At 30.2% G+C, this 24,397-nt stretch overlaps 2 protein-coding genes across 5 annotated transcripts in view; one reads left to right on the top strand and one right to left on the bottom strand.

Moving 5' to 3' along the window:
* The window catches only part of LOC130899488 (putative helicase mov-10-B.1), a 65,971-nt gene that overhangs the window by 37,459 nt on the left and 4,115 nt on the right, over positions 1-24,397 (top strand). Inside the window, exons 1-14 of one of the 4 annotated variants that reach the window (XM_057809463.1) lie at positions 2,935-3,043; positions 13,217-13,311; positions 14,635-14,734; positions 16,465-16,642; positions 17,465-17,592; positions 17,685-17,794; positions 18,012-18,125; positions 19,430-19,547; positions 20,291-20,478; positions 20,710-20,907; positions 21,044-21,325; positions 22,044-22,348; positions 23,667-23,812; positions 23,888-24,063. In XM_057809463.1, coding sequence (XP_057665446.1) covers positions 13,307-13,311; positions 14,635-14,734; positions 16,465-16,642; positions 17,465-17,592; positions 17,685-17,794; positions 18,012-18,125; positions 19,430-19,547; positions 20,291-20,478; positions 20,710-20,907; positions 21,044-21,325; positions 22,044-22,348; positions 23,667-23,812; positions 23,888-24,063 — 2,048 coding nt within the window. In that variant the 5' untranslated portion in view covers positions 2,935-3,043; positions 13,217-13,306. Of the gene's footprint in view, positions 1-2,934; positions 3,044-9,310; positions 9,546-10,955; positions 11,273-13,216; positions 13,312-14,634; positions 14,735-16,464; positions 16,643-17,464; positions 17,593-17,684; positions 17,795-18,011; positions 18,126-19,429; positions 19,548-20,290; positions 20,479-20,709; positions 20,908-21,043; positions 21,326-22,043; positions 22,349-23,666; positions 23,813-23,887; positions 24,064-24,397 lie in introns of those variants that run through there. The other 3 variants (XM_057809462.1, XM_057809461.1, XM_057809464.1) reach the window with 3 other exon arrangements.
* Positions 4,210-9,047, bottom strand: LOC130899492 (cytokine receptor-like factor 3). The gene is made up of 6 exons (XM_057809478.1): positions 8,728-9,047; positions 8,278-8,562; positions 8,056-8,221; positions 7,635-7,903; positions 5,134-5,313; positions 4,210-4,486 (listed from the first exon to the last, which is right to left on the bottom strand). The coding sequence occupies exons 1-6, from the start codon at positions 8,944-8,946 to the stop codon at positions 4,328-4,330; spliced, it is 1,278 nt and encodes a 425-aa protein (XP_057665461.1). The 5' UTR covers positions 8,947-9,047; the 3' UTR covers positions 4,210-4,327.

Below are 24,397 nucleotides of genomic sequence, written 5' to 3'. Positions count from 1 at the left end.
TGGCTGTTTTAAACGGCCACTGGCCGTTTTCGGTCATTGAGTCTAACACATATAAAAGATGATTTTAGGAACAGCATTGCTGATTCGATACTTCCAGTCACATAAGGGGTAACAAGTCATTCAAATAGCTCGGAATTTGAGTCATCTCTGTATTGTACTTTGTGGGGAGTAGCGCTCAGATCGACCAACTCCAATATACCGCCTCTCTGAGAATATTGAGACGTTCTATCCATAGCATTGAGCGGCAATTACGAGAATTTGTTGGGATAGTTAGGTTTTTTGGAGATAATAGGTGAATGTGGCAACGAAATTTACCCAGGGATTAACTGTCTGCTCCTGGTAATTGGCCACATCAGCCACAGCTTGGTATTGAGCATAGCAATCAGTGAAAGATGTTTTTCCACCCTACGCAGGGTCAAATCGTGGTTACGATCATCAATGGCCGAAGACTGTCTCGTAGGTTTAGCTCTGCTAAACATCTATTGCGACATTGAGATCAACTGTAACAGAGTCATTGAGTGGTTTTCTTAGACAGCAAGAAAGTTAATTATTTTTTGGGTAAAATGCTTAAAATGCCATGTCTTTGGGGGAGGACTCGTCCTAATACTAATGACCCCTTCTTTGTCAAGACCCTGGATCTGCCACTGTGTTTTATTCATTCTTCAGAGCATTATAAATTCCGTTTGTTAATTGTACCAGTACGGTCTCTCCGTAGATTTGCCTGTTTGGTATTCATATTCTTAATCCAGAGTCTGTGTTCCATCAAAAACTTCGTGAGGTTGATTGGACAAAAAATTTGAGAAGTGTGGTATCCTCCTTTCTAATTTTGGTATGAAGATTCCTTAAGTCCTTCTACAAATCTCTGGTATATATCCCAGTTTTAGACTGCTTCGTCTTAGGCGAATTAAGTATGGTAGGATTTCTTCCTGTCCTATTTGAAGAAGATTCCGTCCACTACTGATGACTTGAAGCAAGCCTTAGTTTATTGAACAATCTCTCAACAACAACAACTGGTTAAGTTACTGAAAGTGTAAAATATGTTTAAAGTTGTTCAGATCATTTTTTGAAAAGACGTAATTTAATACTTGGTGATTCATAATATGTTATGTGGCAACAACTCCAACAACCCATTTCAATAGAAATGTTAAAATTTAATAAAGATGACAAACATTGTAATAGAGAACAGATTTAACGCAATGAAAAGTCATTTTTGGTGCAGGTATTTCAGGAAATCAATATTTTTGACAAAACTCTTAACGAAGTCCGATATATGGAATCCTTGAAGTGACTTTGTAATAAAGGAATAAATTAAATGTAATATTTGGATAATATCGTAAAATATTATTGGATTACAGCCGTAAAATTTAAAACTGAACATACCCATTCTAAATCATACCTAAAACAGGGATGGCCTCGTTGGTTACCTAAAACTATTTTTTATATGTTCTGAAACATTAAATTTATAAACAAACAAAGCCTTATTAACAACAAATGTGAAGAGAAATAAAAAAAAATGGCCTCGTAGTTCAATTAAATTTAAAGAGCTCTTTCTTTTGGTCTAAAATTTGCATCGAAAAAGTTGAAGATGGATTATTTGTTTTAAGCATTTTAATCAATTAAGTGAAAACAAAAACATTTTTTTTAGAAAAAAGTCTCGTGGCGCCATGCAACTAAACGGATAGATGATATGTAGAATGCGATAAATTTCAAAATACGCCTGAAAAGTTTCCTAAAAAGGTATAGTCCTGAGCCGACACTTCTATAAAAGTCGTAGAAGTTACATTTCCAGAAAAGCTACAAACGATACACTAATCTGATTATAATTTGGTTCGTTGTTAACCCAAAACTAACTAGATTTATATCTAGAATAGCAACTCGCTTGTCAATTGGTATAAATTGTAGGAATCAATCGTTGGAGCTTCATCGTGGTATATAACTGCGTCTTGCATTGCATTGCACGTTGTCTTAAGGTCTTTAGTCTCCCTTTATTTAGTCGTAGCTATCTTGTCTGTGGTACACACTGAGACAAGGGCCAAATTGGAACACGTATGATCAAGGAATAAAACAACAATTCCTCCTCAGCATCGTCCGATTCTGATTCAGAACTTATTGAACTTAAATTCAACAATTGTATTGTGTACTTTATCAAAAATGTCGGACGTTTTTTGACCAAACTCCACCGTTTCCTATTCGAAAATGCTTATCTCAAGATGCGGATCACGACGCAGCACGTGTAGCTTGTACTCGTGCAGTGTTGCCAGAGCTAGTACAATTGTACAATTTTAGTGTATTTTATACGCTAGTACATTTTTTCTTTTTTCTAATACATTTTCCCTGCGTTCACAAATATAAAGTTATTTTATATTTTCGTTTAATAAAATAAACTAGAAATTGTACTAGATTGTAACAATAATTAGAAAACAGAGCCAAGTTGATTTATATTTAGATCGTGAGATTTTTGTACTGCATTGCTAATTTTATCGGTAAACTTTATATAACTTTTTCATCTTTAAAATAATTTTAAACTTAAATTTAAACTTATGTTTATACATCTTTCTATAATTTTATTAAATTTGTTTGAAGTTGGTACAATCTAGTACATTTTCTAGTTCAATTTTTACATTCAGTTTTTAAATTGTGGCAACACTGTACTCGTGTCCCAATTTACGCCTTGCCTAACACAGCTTGTATTATTTTGCGTGTGTTGTAGATACCCAGAAAAACCACATATAGAAGTGACACTTGCTCATTGAGTACATAAGTACACCGAGAATTCAAACTCAAATTGATATAAAATAATATAAGGTTAGGTATTGTTTAGAAAAAAAATTTAAAATATAGTCATCAACATCCAAGTACTTTCATAAATTCAAATTGAAAATTAGTTTTTTTTTGAAGTTGCTTATGCCTAATTTACTACACATTTTATCGCAGTATACGTGTCGAAGAAGACTTTTTACTTAGTGTATTCTGTTGTGCAATCCCCATCTAAAAAGTACTCGCGACGGCGGGTTATCGCCTTTCTTTGATTAATAGCTTTCAGGTATGTATACTAGTTATTAATGCAGTAGTGGGAGAATCCCTTCTATCGCCAACATGTCTACTAACCTATCGAAAACGGGAAATCAAGTTTATTTAATGTGCCACAAAAAATTAAATGGAATATAATAGACGGAGTAACGACTGGTTTATGATTACTTTCACCTTGGCAATGTCATCTAATGATGATTTGATTGGAAACTGATTAATAGAATTGTAATTTTTATTTCTATTATTGTTTTTCTGAAAGTTATTTGACATTAATAATATTATAATCGCCGAGAAAATGATGATTAATGAAATATTGATTGAAATGGCAGATAACAAAATTATTTGTTGTTTTTGATGAACAGTGGCGACTCGCGTTAAAAATTTTTGGTGTTCTGCAAAGTTTACAGAAAAAAGTTGCAATGTAGAGATTTTTAAATATACAGAGGTATAATTCTCATTATACCTCGGTATATTTAACCAAGAGGCAGAATTTAATCTAAGTATAATATTTGTTGATCCTTGTAATAACGCAATTATAAAAATTGCTTTTTATCATCCTAAAGAACTAGTAAGTTAAGACCTGTACGTAAGATTAACAAACTTGATCTTTTTTTGGTAAAATCAATATACCCAACGTAAATTTTCACGCAATGACAACTCATATGCATTGTTTATAAATATTTCCTACAAGTGCTAGCAATTATTTTTTCAACATCCTTGTCTTCATCATATTCGGGAAAATTACACAACTAATTCGACTGATTAAATAAAGTTGATATAATGTTGAAAAAATGGAAATTTATTATATATAAGGGTTTTTTACAACTAACCCTGTCTTCCTGTTCTCCATCTATTTCTGTCCTTCCAGTCACCGTCTTTAAAATCTCTCTTCTTCATTGCTTCATCAATACTATATTTCCATGATTTTTTGGGTCTTCCTCATTTCCATTTACCCATGGGACTAAAGACGAAAATTCTTTCTATCCATCTGGTATTTTCTGATCTTCTAGCGTAGCCATTCAATAATTACCAACATAAACATAACCTCAATATTTACATTTATATATAGGGTGTTAAAATTAAATTACTTTACTGCTTTTAGTATGTTTTCCTAATGCAATTTTATGAAAAAATAACTACCAAAAATATAGGTTAAGGAAGCAAGGAATAAAACTACAATTTAAGAAAAACAATGAATATTTAATGAGTTATGTAAAAATGTTTTTATATCTTTTCGATATTACTCAATACTGTACAGATTTGTAATCATTATAGTTATATTTTCATTTGAATATAATCATTCGACCATAATTTTCCATTTTGACGAAGAAAAATGTGCTACAAAGTACATTTTCGTATCACAAGGGAGTAACCAATCATATGTAACCCTTTTGTCCTTAGAATCAATGTCTATTCTAATTTTATTGTCGTTAACCTTGCTACACATGAATGTTACCTAAAAAAATTTATCAAAAAATAAAATTATCACTTTTCATATTTTTCTTCATGGGAAATAATTATTAAAATAATTGTTGAGGATATATTGTTAATAGCAACTTGACTAAATTGTACAAATAAGAGAAATTAACTTTTATGTAAGCATTGAAGATATTTTATGCATGAAATTGATCCAAAATTATTTTCAAAATGGGTAGTAAGAGGAGACCAGGGAGAAGACGTCATTCATGGTTGCCCAACCTATGCCAGTGTTTTGAAGTGTCAGCTGTCGGTCTTTTTAGAAACGCAGTAAACAAGATAAGAATATCCTTGTTAATAGCCAACATTCATAATGGATAAGTCAATAAAAAAAGAACATGTGTTGCCTACTTGAGCTCTAATCACATCACAACAACGCCATAGCATATTACTGATCAAACCCTCCAAGTAATTTTCCCACTCAGTGGAACTGGATAAATAATTATGGAATTGGGAGCATAACTTGAAAGAGTTATTGATATTGATATTGATATAGATAAAATACAATCTTCTCTTCTGCAAATGTTTTATGTTAAATAAAATAAATAAGAACTAGATATAAAATCATAATAGTAAATGAACCGTTTGAATAAAACAAAATTCCTTGTTAATAATGAAAATTCTTACTTTTGATCCTCTATGAAACTCTGGTAATACTGTTGACTTTTCAACACCATCAACCCAGATCTTACCATGCCTAGTCATAAGAAATGTACCATCTTTTGCCTGCTTTGGATGTTTAGGTAATTCTTCTAAATGTTCACAAATAAGACCAACTACTGCATCATTTGAATCACTTTCTAAAAACTGGAAATATTAAAAACATTATATCTAAGACCCCAAAATTTTTAAATTTATTAATGGCAAATATTGTTCTGTATTTTATCCACCTGTAAAAATTGAGTTCAAAAAATGGAATTTCATAGTTCATTGTGGGCGGCCAAGGGGCCTTTGAGTACATATGCCTTCAGATAGGCCCGTCGAGCCCCACCTGACGTTACCAAAGGCCGATGTCTTTTGAGAAGCCAATAAAGTGCTATTTTGATTTTAAGTCTCTTCTAATTAAATTGGTTAGGTTAGGAAAATTGGTTTTTAAACTAATGAAAATATCAACATTGTGACCTATTATAAATTAGAGAAATCAAAACATTATTTTGACGTGATCCAATCCCTTTAAGTACATTTAACTTTCAAGTAGAAAACTATTCCATCTATCCTCAAGCATGCCACTGGATTATAACTGCAAAGAAAATTTTCACGTTTTGACAAAAAAACCGTCAATTAATAGCCAATAGTTGACCAGTGTAATTACATTAAAGGACATCAAGAAATGGTTATGGAACTGATAATTTCTGGAGACATTAATTTTTCAATTATTTGGCTCCTTTCAATAAAACTAAGCCTTTATCAATAATTTTAAAAAACTGTATTTTAAAAAACTGTTAAAAGATAATACTGGAACTTCTATTTCATCTTTTTTTTATTACATTTTGCCCAAAACATACATAGCTGTGTACTTTTTTCCCCGACAGTAAATGCTTCCTTTAGCAACTCCCTTTTCTATGGCATATTTTTATCCCATTCATTTGATACATCATCTCCAATCCACTTTTTTTTGCATTTCTCATTATCAAACTCTTTGTCGTTATCAGATTTTTCTTTCCTGAACTTTTCTCTGTATTATATTTTTTTGTTTTTTATAATTGGTCTTTTTTTTATTTTTCTTCCTTCCTTCATTTTTTTTTCCAAAACCCTTTGCTTCTTAAACTCCCCATCAAATTTCGTTTTATTTTCTTTACCTTTGTAAAACTTAAACCACTTTACTGTTGTTGTTGTGTATATGGAAGCTCCGTTGATTTCTGTTTCCTTTAATTTCTTCTGAAGAGTGATTCATTGGATATATTTTGGGAGGGATGAAGAAATTTTTTTATAGAGAAGAAGGTTCATTGGAATTGGCCCTGACATAGGAGTTGCTCCTCTGCAGGGCTGGGGTTGTGGTTATTTGTTTGTAATTGCACTGCTTCAGGCTGAAAAAAGGGGATGTATTTTGTGATTTTTTTTAAATATATTTTTTTTGTTATTGTTTTTTTCTTCATTATTCAATAGGAAGCGGGTGAATTGAGGGGCTGAAGATACTTCTGGCCAATATAATATGATCCAAGGAACTACTAAATCTACTAGGAGGAATTTTATTTATATGTTGTAAAATCTTTATTTTTTTGGATTGTTTATTGATATAATTTCCAGGAAATTTAATTGTTTCTTTTATTCCTTACAAGGTAATTTTCCATGTCACAGGAAACTTTATGTACAACACTTAGCTCCTCCCCTTTTGTTATATCTTTTTCTATACTATTATTTCCCGCTTCATTATCATGTGATTCAGTTTTCTGAAGTTTGCTCAGTTTTTTTAAGGTGCTGTTTAGTTTTTTCGTGACATACTCATTTTGCTTTCTCAATCACTTGTATCACTAGTACCTACTAGTATTTTTTGAATGTCATAAAAAATATATGGAACCATTAGTCTCGTTGACCATTATCTTTAAGAGAGTTTGGTCTGCAATAACTCTTCATATCTCAGAAACGATATTGAATAATGATATTTTATCTAAGGCAATCCCTTTTTTAGAAATATGGGTTGTCAATATAGTTTTAGGTCTAATTTTTCTTGTTTCAGGAGTGATTCCTTTCAGGTTATTTACCAATGTGGAATGAGAAACATTTTCTGATAGAAAAAGTAGAATTTCTTATTTTAGCATGTAGCTTCTGTTGAGAGTACAACATTTATATTGGTGCGCATGTGTATGGTTGTGTCGAGAGCGCATGATCTCTTGTATGTGTGGAAGAGCTCATGTGCACGAAGTGAGCCATGACAGTTCTATGTAAGATGTTTCTTTTATTGTTCTTATTAACAAGCAATAAAGACTTTTTTATTACAAGTGATTTGTTTGATTAACCACGTACCTCAACAGCATTAGAAGTGGTCAACCACAAAGTCAATAATGAGGCCAAGTAACCCTATTTGACTACACCTGCCCTGTTTTTACAATTAATTCGATTAAGAGAAATTTCTGAATTAAGCTTTGTAGAAAATTTTTAAAACCAAATAATTATAACTTCATACTTACTATAAAATCTATAGAATGACCTACACCAAATTGAGCACCATCAGAATACAACATATCAGCTGAACCGGTTTTGGGTCTAACTATTTTATACTCATTTGAATGTTCATAGTCCCCATTGAATTTCCAAGAGAAATGTTTGAGAGTTGTAATAGTAACTTGAGGTAGAGACCAAGGTGACCATTCGGTAGTTCCCTCAAACTTACAGCACACTCTAAACGAATATGGTTCATTTACTTTGAGATCTTTCAAAAGATACTGATTATCCAAACCTAAATGTGAAATCTATATTTTATATATATTTATATATATATATATATATATATATATATATATATATATATATATATATATATATATATATATATATATATATATATATATATATATATATATATATATATATTTTATATCAATTACTAACCTTTGTATATATCTTTAAAATTGTTAACTAGATGTTTATCTTTTTGTATATCCCCCATAACAACTTGAAGTCTAAATTCTTCTATATCTGTTACTTTTTCCTCGTTATCTACAACAACTTTCCATTCCACTAGAATACCCCCTGGTTTCTCGATTAAGTCAGCTACCTGGAAAATATTGTTAAGTATTCATTTTTGTTATAGTTAACATAGTTACAACATACCTGCACTGGTGGATATTTATAAATATCTCCAAGATTATCCAATTTGTCCATTATTTCTACCTCTAAGGAAGGTTCATAGCAGAAGCTTATATAAGGCACTTCTTTTAGCTCAGGGACTTCGGGAAGAGTTCCTATTAAACTAGCATGTTTGGAAAATATCTCCACATTTCTAAGTTCTGAAGAAATCAAAACTGATCCTGTGTTAATCAATTTTACAGTGGACTCAATTTTATCCAAAATCATAATTCGGCATTCTCTTATAGGTGCAAGGGCCTCTATTTTGGTCTAAAAAATTAAAAACATTACAATTACTCTGCTAGAAACACGTTTCGATAACAGAATTAACGTCTTCAGACGAAGTTAAACTGATTGGTTTAATGTTAGTAAATAGTATCGAACTTCACATATAGAAACACTCAAACATCGTATTTTGTCATTTAAATAAATCACCTTTTTAGCTTTATCAAGAAGGCATTTTTCTCTTTTATTTAATGAATCGATAAATGCGTCTTTAAATTTGCTAAAAGTAGAACGAATATTTGATTCAGTTTCTTCGAAAGTATTCAAGATTTGTTTTACTGCATAATCTAATTCACTGTTTAGCCATTTTAATCGGGTTAAATATATATTAGCTGCCTGTACTGTTTCGTGAACTTCAACTTGATTCATATTTTTAGTGATTTTGAATAAAAGGAATGAAAACGATGACTGACGATGAAAAACAAAAATTTTGAACTGACAGTTGAAACTTGAAATTGACGTCAATGTCATATCTTCTTTTATTTGCCTTTTTCTTTTCAATATCGAGCTAGTTATGTTCAAAAGTACTTTATATTTCGTAAATTTTTCCCCAAAACAACTTTATACGCTTTACAACAATCATGAAATTAATGAGCATCTAGTTTTTACTATTAATATCTACAAACGTAATATATTGTGGGTATTTGAGCTTACTAAATTCAAATGAAAATGATTTCTTCAGATCTTATACTAAATTGACAACGTTGTTTTTTCAACACGTGCTCTTTTTGGTGGAAATTTGTAATGAAGGAGGGGAAATAATGACATGGTTGCGTGGTTTGCTGTTTTGTAAGCTGGTATATTGATGGTATTATATTTTAGTTCTCGTTATCCTATTGCAATCATAACAAAACTTAGACTCCAAGGTTAACACTTATTGTTCAACCGATTTTATCTAATTTATTTATCAGTTTGTTACTTTATAATTTAGTGCGTGTGTGAATCACACAGATATGGAGAATTCACAGGTAGGAAGTAGTAACTTAAGTATATCATTGTGACTTTACTAATTGTTTTATTAATATTAAGACAAAAGAGAGAAGAGCAGTAGAAAAATTATATCATTTATAAAATGTAAATATTTTGAAGACAGTATTACTGTTTTGAAAGGTTAGGTTTTTTTTATGTAAACAGACAGAATTAATTAGAAAATTTCGTGCTTACCAATGTGCGAGTAGTTAAAAAAATAAACTGATGACAAAATTGAATATTGTCAGCAGAATTTTCTTTCGTAAAATTATTAATTAACGAATATACAAACTAACACACAAACCAGCTGCATTGACCTTGGTATTTTTATCTAATAATAATGTTACTAATCTATGAAGTTTTTTCAATACCCATTGATCTTAATGTCATAAAAAAAAGATAAAATCTATTATTTTGTTCATAAAATTTATTTTTATTGCGAAATTTATTTACAATAAACAAAGTACTAGTTCCATAACACTATGAAATATTGAATACCTATTAACCATTCATCTTTTATCTTAGTAAAGTAAAGTAGAAAGTAAACAGTAACAAAACACTATATATCAACTCTACAACTTGGAACTTAAAATGCTCTAACATTAAGCAAATGATATTTGGGTGAATGCTACTGAAATTTGTGCTATCAATTCTGGCAACACTATTTATGACATTAAAATTTTATGATGAAATCGAATATATATTACAACAAACAACCTTTTTCCTATAATAGTTTACTGAAGTTGGAAATATTTATACATAGATATATGATCAAAATAGAGTGTTCTCAACTCTCAAAAATTTATCTCCCTAAATCCCCAATAGAAAACTCCTAAAAAATCATCACAATCACCTCTAAAAGTTTTTTATTAATATATAAAATGAATAAATATGTTTAAATTGTTTATAATTGTGTTAGATAATATGCTGGAATGAGCATCGCATTTTATTCAACTCTGCACTCTTAGTAACAAGTAATCGCAATAGAGTTACTAATGCAGTAATTCCCCCTAAATTTCGGGGAAAACCCCTAAGTTGAGAACTCTGTCAGATTATCATTCATAATTATCTATAGTACCGCTTCTCTTTAAGTGTCACGACAATGCAATGTTACCAAAAATCTAGTTTTCCATAAATTTATCAAAAATCACTTCATTCAAATATTTCTTAAAAAACCATAGTTAATAGAATTTAGCATGAACATGCTTACTAGTATACAGTTTTAGAAAATTGACCTGCTTTTTTTAAGTACCTATAATTGAATTTATATGAAAGTTTTCAATTTTATGTTTAATATTCATCTTAAACTTAAAGCTAATTACCATATTCGAATTTCCTAATTAAACTTCAGATTTAATAATGAATATGCACTAAAATAACAGATAGAAAATCCTATAGATATCTAGAGATTAAGCTTTTAAATTGACACGGCAACGTCGCTTTACCAACTTTTATTTCTTGATATTTGGAGGGAATCTGGAATGAAGTAGTAGGAGTAGTAAAGGTTTTTGTTTTGTGGTAATATAGGTTAGAAGTTAGAAACTATGGGTATACATCTCAATGTTAATTAATATAAAAACATTTTTCGTGTTAGAATGTCGTTATCTATTATATTTTAATTTCGATTGATTTATCTCTTGATTATTTAAACTCTGCATCATTTGTTTTCCTTCATAATAAGTGATTTGGTGATAGTGGGAATCACGAAAAAATGGATATTTCGATGGTGAGTGTTCAAATTATTTATTTATGTGCTATTTATACCCTTTTTTCACCAAATTTCATCTTTGTGATTTTAAATCTTGTCATATTAATCGTACAAAATGTATACGATATTTATAACGTATTAAATTAATTACAAAACCTTTTTTTTTCTGTTATTGCCTATGTGAAAAACTTTGTTTTTTTTATACCTTAAAGCTGCTATTGTGCTATTTAGTTTTTTATTCCATACGTAAGAAAGTATCACATTTTCAATTTTTTTCATGGTGTGAGGATAACCTCATAATTGTTAAGGTGGTTCATTTATTCAATACTTTTGAGCCTAATAATAACTACGAAATATTGAAATTTAAAAATTATCGAATCGGAAAAGTGAGTAATTTTAATATTCAGGCAAAAACGTGTAGGCACTGCTCAAAAGGGATTTTATAAGCATTGTTTTGAAGCATATTCCATTATGTTAATAAACTTGTATTCATTCAGCCACTGCGTGCACATCCATAAAGGTTCAATAATTATTAATTGATATTTGTTATCTAAATTCTGTATATATAAGAAGTAGGGAAAAATATTTAATTATTGATATTTAAAAAAACTAATGAATCATTGTACTGTATACAAAACTCCTGATGATGAATAATATGATAAAAATTAATAAAATATGTGTTCACTTGAAAATGCATTTATCTATATATACACAGCAAAATTATCTAAATAAATCTATCAGTAATTCATAATAATAGACATCCTTAAAGGCTGTAATTTATTTATATATGACAATAATTTGTTAACTGGGCTAAGCTCATTATCAAAAACAAATCTGTAACAATGTTATTTATAAAAATAATTATAAGATAATTTTTAGAATTTGTTGAACTATAAAGAGCCCATTTTACCACAGTCACAAATGTCAAAGTAACACTTATACGAGGGTTGACTGAAAAACTCCGACTTTAAACTCGAAGATATCAGTACTTTTAATATAAGTTTGGCAATTTTTAGAATCTGCGTTAAGAGATTCTCCCTAAAATTTCAATCATTTTGGACGCTTAGTTTCTGTTTGACATTGAGTATCGAGTCATTAAATATCAACCATAAAATATCCACCAAACATTTGTGCTGTTTGGCAGACACTATCAAACTTTATAATGCATATTGTTTCATGGCACGAAATGAACTGACACACTTGAACACTATTGAGATTATGATAAACTAATATATGCAAATATTTGTTGCAGTCGCAATTATTTTAATATATGACAAATTTGTTGTTTTCGTTACAAAAACCACATAAACAAGTTTCATTTATTTTCCCATTGCTACGCATGTAAACGATAAGCTCTGCTGATAAATTTATACTCACATTAGGTTCATTACAATTCATCAAAAAACCGTCCTTGGTACGGTGACGATTCTACGCAATAGAGATTACGTGTTACAACCATGCGCAGTTTAGATAAAGTGTCTCAAACGAGAGAGAAAATGAATATTGTCGGCACCGTAACGTACCAACTGTCCATATAGGAGTATTACTTTTATGGGTTACCATTATACGAACGATTCTGTTTTGTATTCCAACGGACTTAGGTATCGATTGTGGACCGTTTCCGGGACGGCCTTTTCGATACTTGGTTGATAGAGTTAAGTGATCCAAAACATCACAGCGGCATCATTATCAATAAGTTATTTATTACTATGAACTCTAACCTCATTAAATAAGTTTATCATCACTATAAATTGTCTGTATTTCATATTTCATCCTTGATAAAGGAAATGGCAATTCATCGGTTTCTGAGAATCGTCGAGATGATTATTTCATGTACCGATTTTGACGAATACCGCAGAGAGATGTGAGCGAACAGAGTCGGCTCAAGAACAAGAATTTTTCACGATCCAGTTTAACTTATTTAATTCAAATGTTCAAGTTCCATTTATTTCTTTTTTTCAGAATTGTCCTTTATGTCATATTGAAAGTGATGAAAATCATTTATTTTCGCGAAGACATCGTTTTAATTACTTGCTACAAAAATGGAACTGTATGAGGTAAGTCTCTTCTCAAATACCAATGTATATTTTTATTATAAAATGTTTTAATATCCTAAATGTTCCTTTTCAACATCTGCAAGTGAAACTATATATGCACACTAGTCCAAACCCGCTCCTTCTAACACATCTTATCCAACGGGGTCAGTCTTCTCTCCTTTCTACCTCAATGGGTATTCTCTTCTTTCTTCAGGCCCCCCACATACTTCTATTTAGAATTTCTCGTTGGATGTGTTTTTAGCTCTCCCTAGAAGTGACAAATTCTTAGCCGACGAACTTAAAGAGTGTATATATCCACTTGCTAAATCTTTTCTAAGATCTTGTATTTTTTCATTCTTGTTATCTGCACTGCTGGTCGTGGATCATTTGTTTCCACGGCCTTAGTTTTCCATGGTGTCAGCTTCCTTAATTAGGTGCTAAGGCAGGTCCTGAGCTCTCACAAACTTCTTCACGTAGTGCCCTTCTTGATTTCTTAGTTAAAGTTTCGAAAGAACTACTGATGTACCAAGGGGCGTTTTTTCTGCTTAGCTCCAACTGATCTTCTGCTGAACTTGTAGTTTCTTGCGATTACCCTCAATTGTGCATTCCCACGTTGTAGATGCAAATAAAGATACGAATGTCCTGGATGAGGTTTTCAGATCCAGCTTGAATAGTTTTCCGATTAGTTCTATTCGCTATCCTTGACTTATCCACGAAAAATAAAATTTTTGTATTAGTACTGTATTTATTTACATTCTTTTATTCATGGAGTGAATTAATAAACACTATTTCTTACACTTACACTTCACTTATCACTATCACTTGACTAAAATAATTCTTCGATTACTTTGCTAATTTGTTCTGTTCACTACGACTATTTATTATAAACTAACTAAACTACGCTATACAGAAGAATTCTCAAAACTTCTAGAAAATAAAGAAACAAAACAAAAAAATAAATACTGCTATCTAGAAATTATTCATAAGAAACAATGTAAATAAACCGCCTGCTATAATAAAAACTTATATAGAACAAATACAAACGGATTTACAGTATTTCGTATTATTTTCGTAAATCAAATGTTGCCGTCTACGCCGAATTTTAAAATTCCGTAAAATCCAGACAGGGGCTCAAGGACGGATACTAAATCGTAACAGTACTAAATGAAATAATATGGTCCATTCACCCCTGGTAAATGATTCAAACTCAAAGTACTAAATAATGTTTTTATTTTTAATGCATTCATTATTTATGATATAGACAAACAATGACGTTATGTAAGAATATAATTATATCAAATTGAATATCTACCTGTTTTTTTTTACATTTTTTTTTGCTTTCAGGACAAGTTTAGTAAAAAATCGTCATGGTATAGATATATCGGTAACATGTGAAGACATTCCTCTAAAACATAATCAAAAACATGGAAAACATTACTACCAGGTAAACTTAATCTTAGTTTTTGTAGGTATTGAATTGTAAACTTGTAGTGAAACTGTATTGATGAAAAAAAACATGGGAAACTGTAACCAATAAAAAAAGTTTTCTTCAAGAAAAATCTGGCAACGTTACGAAAACTGGATTCAATCAATATGACCGTTAGGTGACAAACAGATCGTTGTTTTTTGTCATGAGAATGTGTTAATCATACGAAATTTGTATGACAAAAGCCTTGAATAGTGTATAGTCATCATCATCAAAATTTTAGATGGCTCAAAAACTATCACGTGAGCTAGTGCTAGAGTATATAGATTCTTGGAAAGAAACATGATTTCATTCTTTTGGCCAAATAGCTATCAAAGCACTAATCTCTCATGCCATCGACTCAAAGTTTAAAATAAGTCTCTTTAGACTGGGTTACTAATCATAAAAAAATCAAAAGAAACTCTACGAACGCTTTTTGTTGGGCAAGAGTATTCCTCCGATATAGTAAAATACTTCTAGAAGAGAGAGAAATCAGAAAATTATGGTCTTTTGGTATTACTAGATCCAAAAGTAATTAGATCTCAGTGAAACCAAGTTCCATCACCTCACTAGATTCTTTACAAGATAATGCCACGCCAGGAAGCACCTGAATGGAAATTATGGATGGAGGAAGAAGAAATTTCAGTTCACGTAGTTCTAAAGTAGCGAACACAAAAAAAGTTTCGGATAAGCTACCTGTATGAGCAAAGATCTGTTCTAGTCCTTCATTGAACAGGCTATGCTTGCTTGATCTATCCGAATAAAAATGGTGTATTATTTGCATGTATATCCTAATAAATCTACAATTGTATAAAAGAAGTTTAGCAAGTAACAGAATTAAATTTTATGTTTGCCTTATAATTAATAAGTTTATTAGATTCAGCATATATGTCCTTTGGGTATTTATTACTGCATAATATGATTTCTTCATTATTTTTTATTAAAATCATCCTTGTGAAACAGAAGCACAGATGTGAATTGTTAACTCATTCTTATTGCATTTAAGTACTTGTATAGTATTTGTGAATTCAATTGTATAACTACGAAATATCAAATATATCTAAGGCTCAATCACCAAAATACCTTGTAAAGTATTTCTAAAGTCAATGTAGAACTATGGAGTTCAATGTTCAATGAAAATATATTAATGTTTAATGAATTTCATGTATAGTATCTTTAAAGTCAATTGTAGTACAGTGAAATATCGAATTAAATGTACTAATATGGTAAATGAGTACTAAATCAGATGAAACAAATCAAATCTTTCACCAAATATCTTTCATAGTATTTTTAAAGTCATTGGTGAACTGTAAAATTCAATGTACCAAGAAAAAATAGTTAACCGATATCCAATACTGAGTATAAGGCATAGTATCTTTAGAATAAATCATATTAGAACAAATTTTCATAAAAATATGAATGAAACATTTGAAAAATAACATGAACAATCTGTCTCACGTTTTGGATACCTTGAATCATTCAAATATTCTTTAAACCTATGTAAAATCACTTGATACATATTTTTGTATCGTTTCAAACGCAAGTCTAAAAATTTACACCCATAATTTTTCCATTTTCTAATGCAGATTTTCAGTCAAATAGAAAAATTTCCAAAACCCTCCCACAAAAATTTTTACCTCTTGATATTTACTTGATATTTTTGTTATGTAAGCCATTATTTTATCATATTTATTTTGTTTATATTTTAGATTACTCCTAAGGCTTTATTCGAACGTGGAAATACCCTAGAATTCAAATGTACGATTAGTAATAGAACACAAAATAATATGATTTATTTAACAAATAACAATATTTTACATAATTACAGTATGTTTTCCATTAAAGATAAAATATTAAACAATGGTTTCATGATTCAATTGATGCCAAGTAAGTATTTGATTATTTATATAAAAAAAATAAACATACCATTTAGTTTTGCCATTTTAAAATGCAATAAACAAGCACAGGGAAGTTCCAGAATGTCATTCTGATTCTTACTAATATTATATATATGTGAATGTAAGTTTGTTTGTAACGCTTTAACGCGAAAACTTTAACCGATCATCATAAAACTTTGTACACATATTCTTGAAGGTATTAGAATTAACATAAAATTCGTTTTCCAAAAAAAATGTTTTATGAAATATAAAACAACTTTTTGTCAAAAATCTCAAAATCCCCAACTCCATCTAGCATTCCACTAAGTTCCAACCCTAAGTACTGTAATACCGGTCCACTGTATTACCAAAGGTCACATCAATATCTGGCTCTGAAGTTTCTTAGTGTTTAACACTTCGGTAGAATGCGGATAGATATTTCGTTCTCTGTGCAACATCTGCACCCCTCATTATCTACTAAATATAGTCAGGTGTTTGTTGAGCGGACATTGCTCTGATGGTTTTACTCCTATCTACCTTCTTTTCCAATGATTATTCTATTGGTCTGCAGCTGATACCACAGAAGGGTTCAGGTACCATGAAGGGCTTATCTGCCCCCTATTTAGCGAGCTGGTCTCCAGATTGAACTGAACACATTTTTCAATTGTATATATTTCTGCTTAAAAAATGTTTGGGGAGCTGCAGAAGCTTTCAAAGTGTTTGGTTCTGGGCCCGTACACTTCTATTCCAGTTCCGACTGCTGTTTTAGAGAGAAGCTTAGGAAAATTGTTTGCAACAACATTATTTCAAGTGTTTCAACCCCTGTTTTCAGACTCTAAACATAATATGATAGTAATTTTCGCCCAAGGAAATACAATTATGTCCGGAAGATATAGTATACCTGTGTGTTTCTCATTTCAAACGTCTGATGAACATGTGTTCCATATAGCAAGATCAATTGTAAGTATTTGATTTTTAACTTCATGTAAAAACTTCATTATCTGTTAAATATCCGTCTATCTCAATACTTGATTATTAATTATGTTTTTAAGAATATATCTGTCGAGGAAGATTTAGACGAGATACCTGAAATATATAAAAGTCCCTTTACGGGAAACTCTTGGGAGCATGGTGTAGGACTACACCCGCCCACTTGTTATATGTAAGTAGATGAAATTTAAAATAAGTGCATAATGTAATTTCCTAAGTTTTAACTTATACTGATAGATTTTATTTTATGAAACTTCCCCCAAAACTATCAAATAAGAGTAGTAACATTTAAAATTGATCTTTCAAACTATTTTTTACCAATTTAATTAAAAAAAACATTTGAAAAGTAATTGCTTGGTATGTTTTAAATATTAGTGACATTCTTTTAGACCTTACTGCAACACTTATACCATACCTTTGGAAAAAAGAAAAATACTATCATACGGATTAGAGGAACATCCATTATTGTGTGGAGGCGATATAAAAATATTGGAAGAAACATTGTAAGTAATTAATTTTGTTCAATAATATCCATATGAAAATTGTAGTATTGATTTCACTTTGCATCTGCGTCTAATTTTCATGCTAACGCTCAATTATTGATATTTTAATATAAATTTCGATAGATTATATACAATTTTTTCCATTATTCAGAATATTTTAAATCAAAGTATTAACTAACTGAAAAAACATCTCTTCAAACTAAAACTAAATGCTACATCGCAATTGAAAATGTTCTCAATTTCAGTTGAAATGCTTTCAAATACTTGTAGCCGCCCTAAAACTTTGTTAAAGTGAATAATTGCATAGGTATTTCGAATTTTGTTCAATCTAGTGATGATGAAGATCACTTAGCACCTGAACCGTCAAATTGATAAAGAATCATCTGACGTTAGTTACTAGACTAAAAATCTATAATCTAAATTATAATTAGTACATAGTATGTAAATATATAATTGTGTATGAAAATAGTATAATATTGTAAATTTTATTTAGAAATAGTATAGAAATTGTGGTTTTTGAAAGCTCTGGATTCATATAAATAACAGAAATAGAACAAATGTAAAAATAGTGTGATGTAAAAAAAATGTAAATTTTTATACATAGAGTTAATAGTGTTTGTCCTTATAACAATAGGTATCAATTAAATACATTATTTTTCAATTTTTTTCAATATAGGTTTCTGAATCATCAATTAATGCATAACTGTTCAAGAAAACAACAAAAAATCATTTATCGTAAACAAAATAATCAAACCTTAGAATGAAATGTTTTTGTCCATCTAGCTTGTACTAGGCGACATCAAAAGCTTTTGATGGAATCACATTAAAAGTAATTGAAAACGTGAAGCCTATTTATAATATAATGTAAACTCAGTTTGTATAACAGGCTTGCTAGTAAAATACTTGAAATCTATACATTCCCACTTAGGGGTTGTTCTAACAATATAGAAGTGTAACATATTTACAAATAACACTGTACAAGCATAGTTATAGAGCTGTGAAATAAATATACTAAACCTATGCGCATAGAAAAAGTAGAGAACGCTCATAAGTGAGCTTATAGGCGCGTGCAAGTGAAGCCTGTAGGTAGTGCAGTAGGTGGTATCAGCGTTTCCCTCCTATCCAAGACAGATTCGTAGTCATCAAAATATAAAATCGTAATTGATTTATTGTGAATAAAAATATTTATTAATGAAATATTTTGTGTACATGTGGTAATGAGTAGATCCTACAACTTTTTCTACATTCTGATTAGGGTTTGATTTTATTGCTTATTATTTAGAATTGTTTTTTAATAAATTCAGGAAGCAGATGTCGCCAGGACATATTACTAAAAAGAACTATAATCATTTTTGGCACAATGTTCTTTGGTTAGAAGAAATTGGACAAACAATAGGTCTTCAACGCTATAATATGGAAGAGGTAAACATATCTATGCCATTTTTTATGTAATTATTAACATCATGGATAGACTCTTAGAAGACTCGCTTTAAAAAAAATCGTCGTTTGTAGTTAGATAATGTTTTTTTCAAAAGCAAACCGAAATTTGTTTTTAGAGACTGTCTTTAACAAACATAAACCCAAATAAATTTGTTTTTAGACACTGTTTTTCTCCAAAAAAAAACAGAATTTTGTTTTTACAGACTGTTTTTTCCATAACAAACCCAACATTGTTTTTAGAGTCTGCCATTTCCAAAAATAAATTGACATTAAGTTTAAAGAACTATCATCTGTATTTAGACATGGTTTTTTTTTTCAAAAATAAATCGACCTTCGTCTTCAGAGACCATTTTTTTCGAAAACAAACCGAAATTTGTCTTTAAAGGTTGTCTTTTTTAAAATATACCGACATTTTTTGTTTTTGGAAACTGTCTTTTTGAACAACCTTAATGTTTTTTGTGCTCCCCTATTAGACTTTTACTATAATCACACTATTATAGTAGATACTAAAAAAATCAATAGCAATTTTGGCCAATTAATACCTTTTAGAGTCAGACTAACAATATTTTTCTTGGTTCAGTCGATTTAATTTGAAATTAGCATGTACCGAATTTTATCAATTTTTATTCAAAGGTGCTCGAGTAAATACAACTACGTTTCGGCTCCTTGAACTTTATATTATAGATCCAGACGAACTTTAACTACTTAATATATATTTTTAATAGGTAGCTTTAAATTTATTAGAGGATGATAGATTGGAACTGGTGGTGCCCGGTTTGGTAGAAAAGAGACCTTCTGTTATTGTTGGAGATTTTGTTGATATACGTATACACAATGATCTACATAGAGGCTATCAAGGTATCATAAGAAAAGTAAACGATAAATCGGTGGAAATTGACGACGTTAATCGTGAGTAAGTTTCGTTTTCCTAATAAAACAGCTGAAAAAAGTACCAAAAAATACCACATAATATACACTAGATACAAACCTATAACAAATGTTTATTTTTCCACTTTTTCATTACCATTTCTCAATTGTTAGATATTTTTGTATACATATTCTCGTACATAAATTTTAAGTCTCTTAATTTATAATATATGTATTTAAAAAACTTATTTATGTAATTTTTACTAAATAATTTCAGATTAATTATGATAATTGAGCAAAATGGCCGTTTATCAAATGATTTTGATATCAGATTCGTCTTGAGCAGGTTGTCATTTGAAAGGCAACATTCGGGAGTGGATCAAGTAACAATTAAAAAATTACTTCCATATATTTTCCCTCCATCTAATCCGGAAGTACGACGAAGAACTGCCTTACGAACAGTTGAAAACAAAGGGTAAGTACACAGTTTTTGTTTACTATTTCTGTATGTAATGTCCAAAAATTATTATTATTTACTGCTTAAGATCTCTAATTGGAATATATTATTAGTATAGTATAAATTACATTTGCCATCATATTTTTTATTATAGATTCTTCGATCAAAGTATAGTCAACAATGAAGAACAAAAAACCGCAGTTCGTAATATTCTTAATAGAACGTCTGGTTCATATCCTTACATAATATTCGGTCCTCCGGGTACGGGAAAAACCGTAACAGTTGTTGAAGCCATTTTGCAACTTAAAAAGAAAACCACACATAGTATTCTAGTTTGTGCACCGTCTAATGCTGCCTGTGACATGCTAACTGAAAAATTGATTGTCCATTGTAAACAAAACGAGTTACTTAGGATAATGTCTTCCTCCGTTGATATGTAAGTATTAAAATGCATGGTTGGTCACCTGCTACTAATTCTGTTGAATAATATAAAACATTCTCCTCTTATTACTAGAGTACGATTAGATCTGAGAAATTTGGAGATAAAAAGGGGCCATTGTCTTTGAGAAAAATTGTTCTTTCAAGAATTTTCAGCTTATAACAATTTAACCTACCTTACTATTCTTGATTACTCGATTCATGATCATAATTAATTGAAGATTTGAGATAGCTGGTGAATGGATAGAGGTATCAGTTGTTCAATACAGAATAAATGATGAAATAAAAATTGAACCGTCATTTGTATTTGAAAACTGTCTTGCGAAAATAAACTGTCATTTATCTTTAGATACTTTTTATCTCGAAAACAGTTTTTTATTTGTTTTTATAGATTTGAATACAATTCGTTATTTGTCTTTAGAGACTGTTTTTTGAAAACACTAACTGTCATTTATCTTGAGAGACTTTTTATTTCAAAAATAGTATGTTATTTGTCTTTAGAGACTTTTAATTTAAAAAACAATTTAATATTTGTCTTTACATACTGTTTTTTGCAAAAACTAACTGTTATTTATCTTGAGAGACTTTTAAAAAACACACTGTCAAACACAGTTTATTTTTTTTTTTGAGACTTTCTATTTAAAAAACAATTATTAATTTACCCTTAGAGATTCTCTTTTTTAAAAAATCAAACATTTATGAATAAACCTTTTCAGATCTTCTGTTCATGAAGTAGTGCTGCCATATTCTAATTATAAGACAGATAAACAGTACCAATCTGTCGATTCAGCATATCTTAAAAATTACAGAATTATAGTTACAACATTAATTCTTATTGGAAAATATACTGGGTATTATCATCCAGACATAGTTTTTATTGATGAGGCGGCTCAAGCTTCTGAGCCCGAAGTATGTATTCCATTGGGTATGATGGAAAGTGGAAGCCAGATAGTCTTAGCCGGTGATCCAAAACAATTGGGACCACAGTTGGTTTCTAAAGTTTCCCAAAAATATGGGTTAGGTTCGTATAACTTTTTCATTTTTTTATTTTTAACGAACCATTTTAGTTACACATTTTAACACAAGTTTAAAAGTAAATTTCAGTTACATTTAATGTCCAAACTTTTATCTTATCTTATTACATATTATATGCATTTTAATTATTAATTTTTTTATTTAACTTGTTCTTTATTTCCAAAATGTTGTGCCTGTGCATTTGTTTATTATTACTACTCATTATTTAAGGAGTAGAATTAGATTATGCTGCAATAAATCTTGATAAGTATTTGAAATTTTGTACTTTGATTTACTCATAATTTGAAAAGTGAAAAGTATATTGGACTATCTCGTAAATAATTAATTTTTCTGAAAAGGTTCTTAAGTAAGCTCTATTACTTTGTATCGTCGAAAAAACAAGAATTATTCAGTGATATTTTTGCTATATTCTGACCTGTATGGTCAGATTATAGTTTACCAAGAGAGTTTTTGCCTATCTCAGTTCCTATAGGTTGTCCCAATAATTGGTTTTACTCCTATCTACCTTCTATTGCTGATACCACAGAAGCGGTCAGGTACCGTGAAGGGCAGACAGCCCTCGTTTTAGCAAGCTTATAAGCTATTTCATTTCTCTTCGCTCCAGTGTGTCCTGGAATCTAATTGTAGGGTAACGTTTTTTGTTGTCTAGTTCGTTTAATTTTTATAGGCAATCCCAAACGAGTTTAGATTTTATGAAATTGGAGCTTAAAGCTCTAATGACAATTATATGAATTTCTGCTTAAACAATGTTTGGTATGTTGCTCAGGGTATTTGGTTCTGGGCCCGTACACCCCTATTCTAGTTCTGTTGATTTAGATATGTTTGTATACCATTTAATGGCATTTCTCTTAATTTCTTGCATGGTGTTTTTATCCCATTTACTTCTACAGTTTAGTATCGAGGTAATTTTTTCTCAAAACTAAATTTTTTTGATGCATGTTCTAGAATTCTTTATTATTTAGGGACGGTTTTTGTTTGGTGGTTCCGTTTCTAAACATTCTAAGTGATGTTTTGTTTGCCACGCTTTCCAGTACTATGTGAAAAGGTATGAAATTTAGAATCACTTCGAGTGAGCTGCACATATGCAAGCCAGTCTTTGTACCATCGAGAGATTGTTACTCGTAGTATTCAAACTAGTTCTAATACCCCAAACTACTGCCTCTCGATCCCAACTATGTAAAACAATCTAAAATATTTTGCTGCAAAGAATTCGAGCTAAACCAATCCTGTTCTTTATAATGTGAGTTTCCAAACCCAAATAGAAAAATCTTATCCTTCCTCGACATTACATTTTATATTTTCAGGTATATCGTTGTTAGAAAGATTGATGGAAACTGATTTGTATAAAAATCGTAACCCGAACTTTATAACAATGTTGGTAAACAATTTCAGGAATCACAGCTCAATTTTGTATTTGCCAAATCGACATTTTTATTATGGGCTTCTAAAGGTAATAACTTTGAACAATGTCAATTATTGCATTTCCTTAATACACAAAGTTGAAATTATTTTAACGATTTTTTAGCCTCTTTCAAGTAGAGCTGAACACGATCCGATATCGAAAATATTCGTTTTTGAAAAAATAAAAGAAATGGGCAAAAAAAAATCCAATAAATCCAATAATAAAATTGATTTAGAAGGGAAAGCGGTGGAGTTTTGTAGTTTAATATCAAAAGAGTCTCGAGAAGGAAAGTCGCCGAGGTATATAAATTGCATATATGTATTTATCATCAGAAACTGAAATTATGATCAAAGTCAATGTAAAAATATGTGTAAAAATTTAACTTACACTAATTAATAGAGGAATGTGGTGTTCTTAAACAAAATTTATCAAATTCATAAGATTCTTCATCTTATTTTTCCTTTTGCCCTCTTTAGGGCGTCGAAAATGTATTTTGTTATCTATTTACTCGTTTCCTCCATATTTTCCTGTCCTGTGCCAGTATCATGAATTGATTTAATGGTATTGTTTTGTTTGTTCCAAGGTGTCTTGTCCGTTTCTTTGCATTTTTTAGTATTTCATCCAATGTTATTA

This window comes from Diorhabda carinulata, chromosome 11, assembly GCF_026250575.1.
Source record: "Diorhabda carinulata isolate Delta chromosome 11, icDioCari1.1, whole genome shotgun sequence".
Classification (NCBI taxonomy): Eukaryota; Metazoa; Arthropoda; class Insecta; order Coleoptera; family Chrysomelidae; genus Diorhabda; species Diorhabda carinulata.
This window is presented reverse-complemented; position numbering and strand designations above follow the sequence as displayed.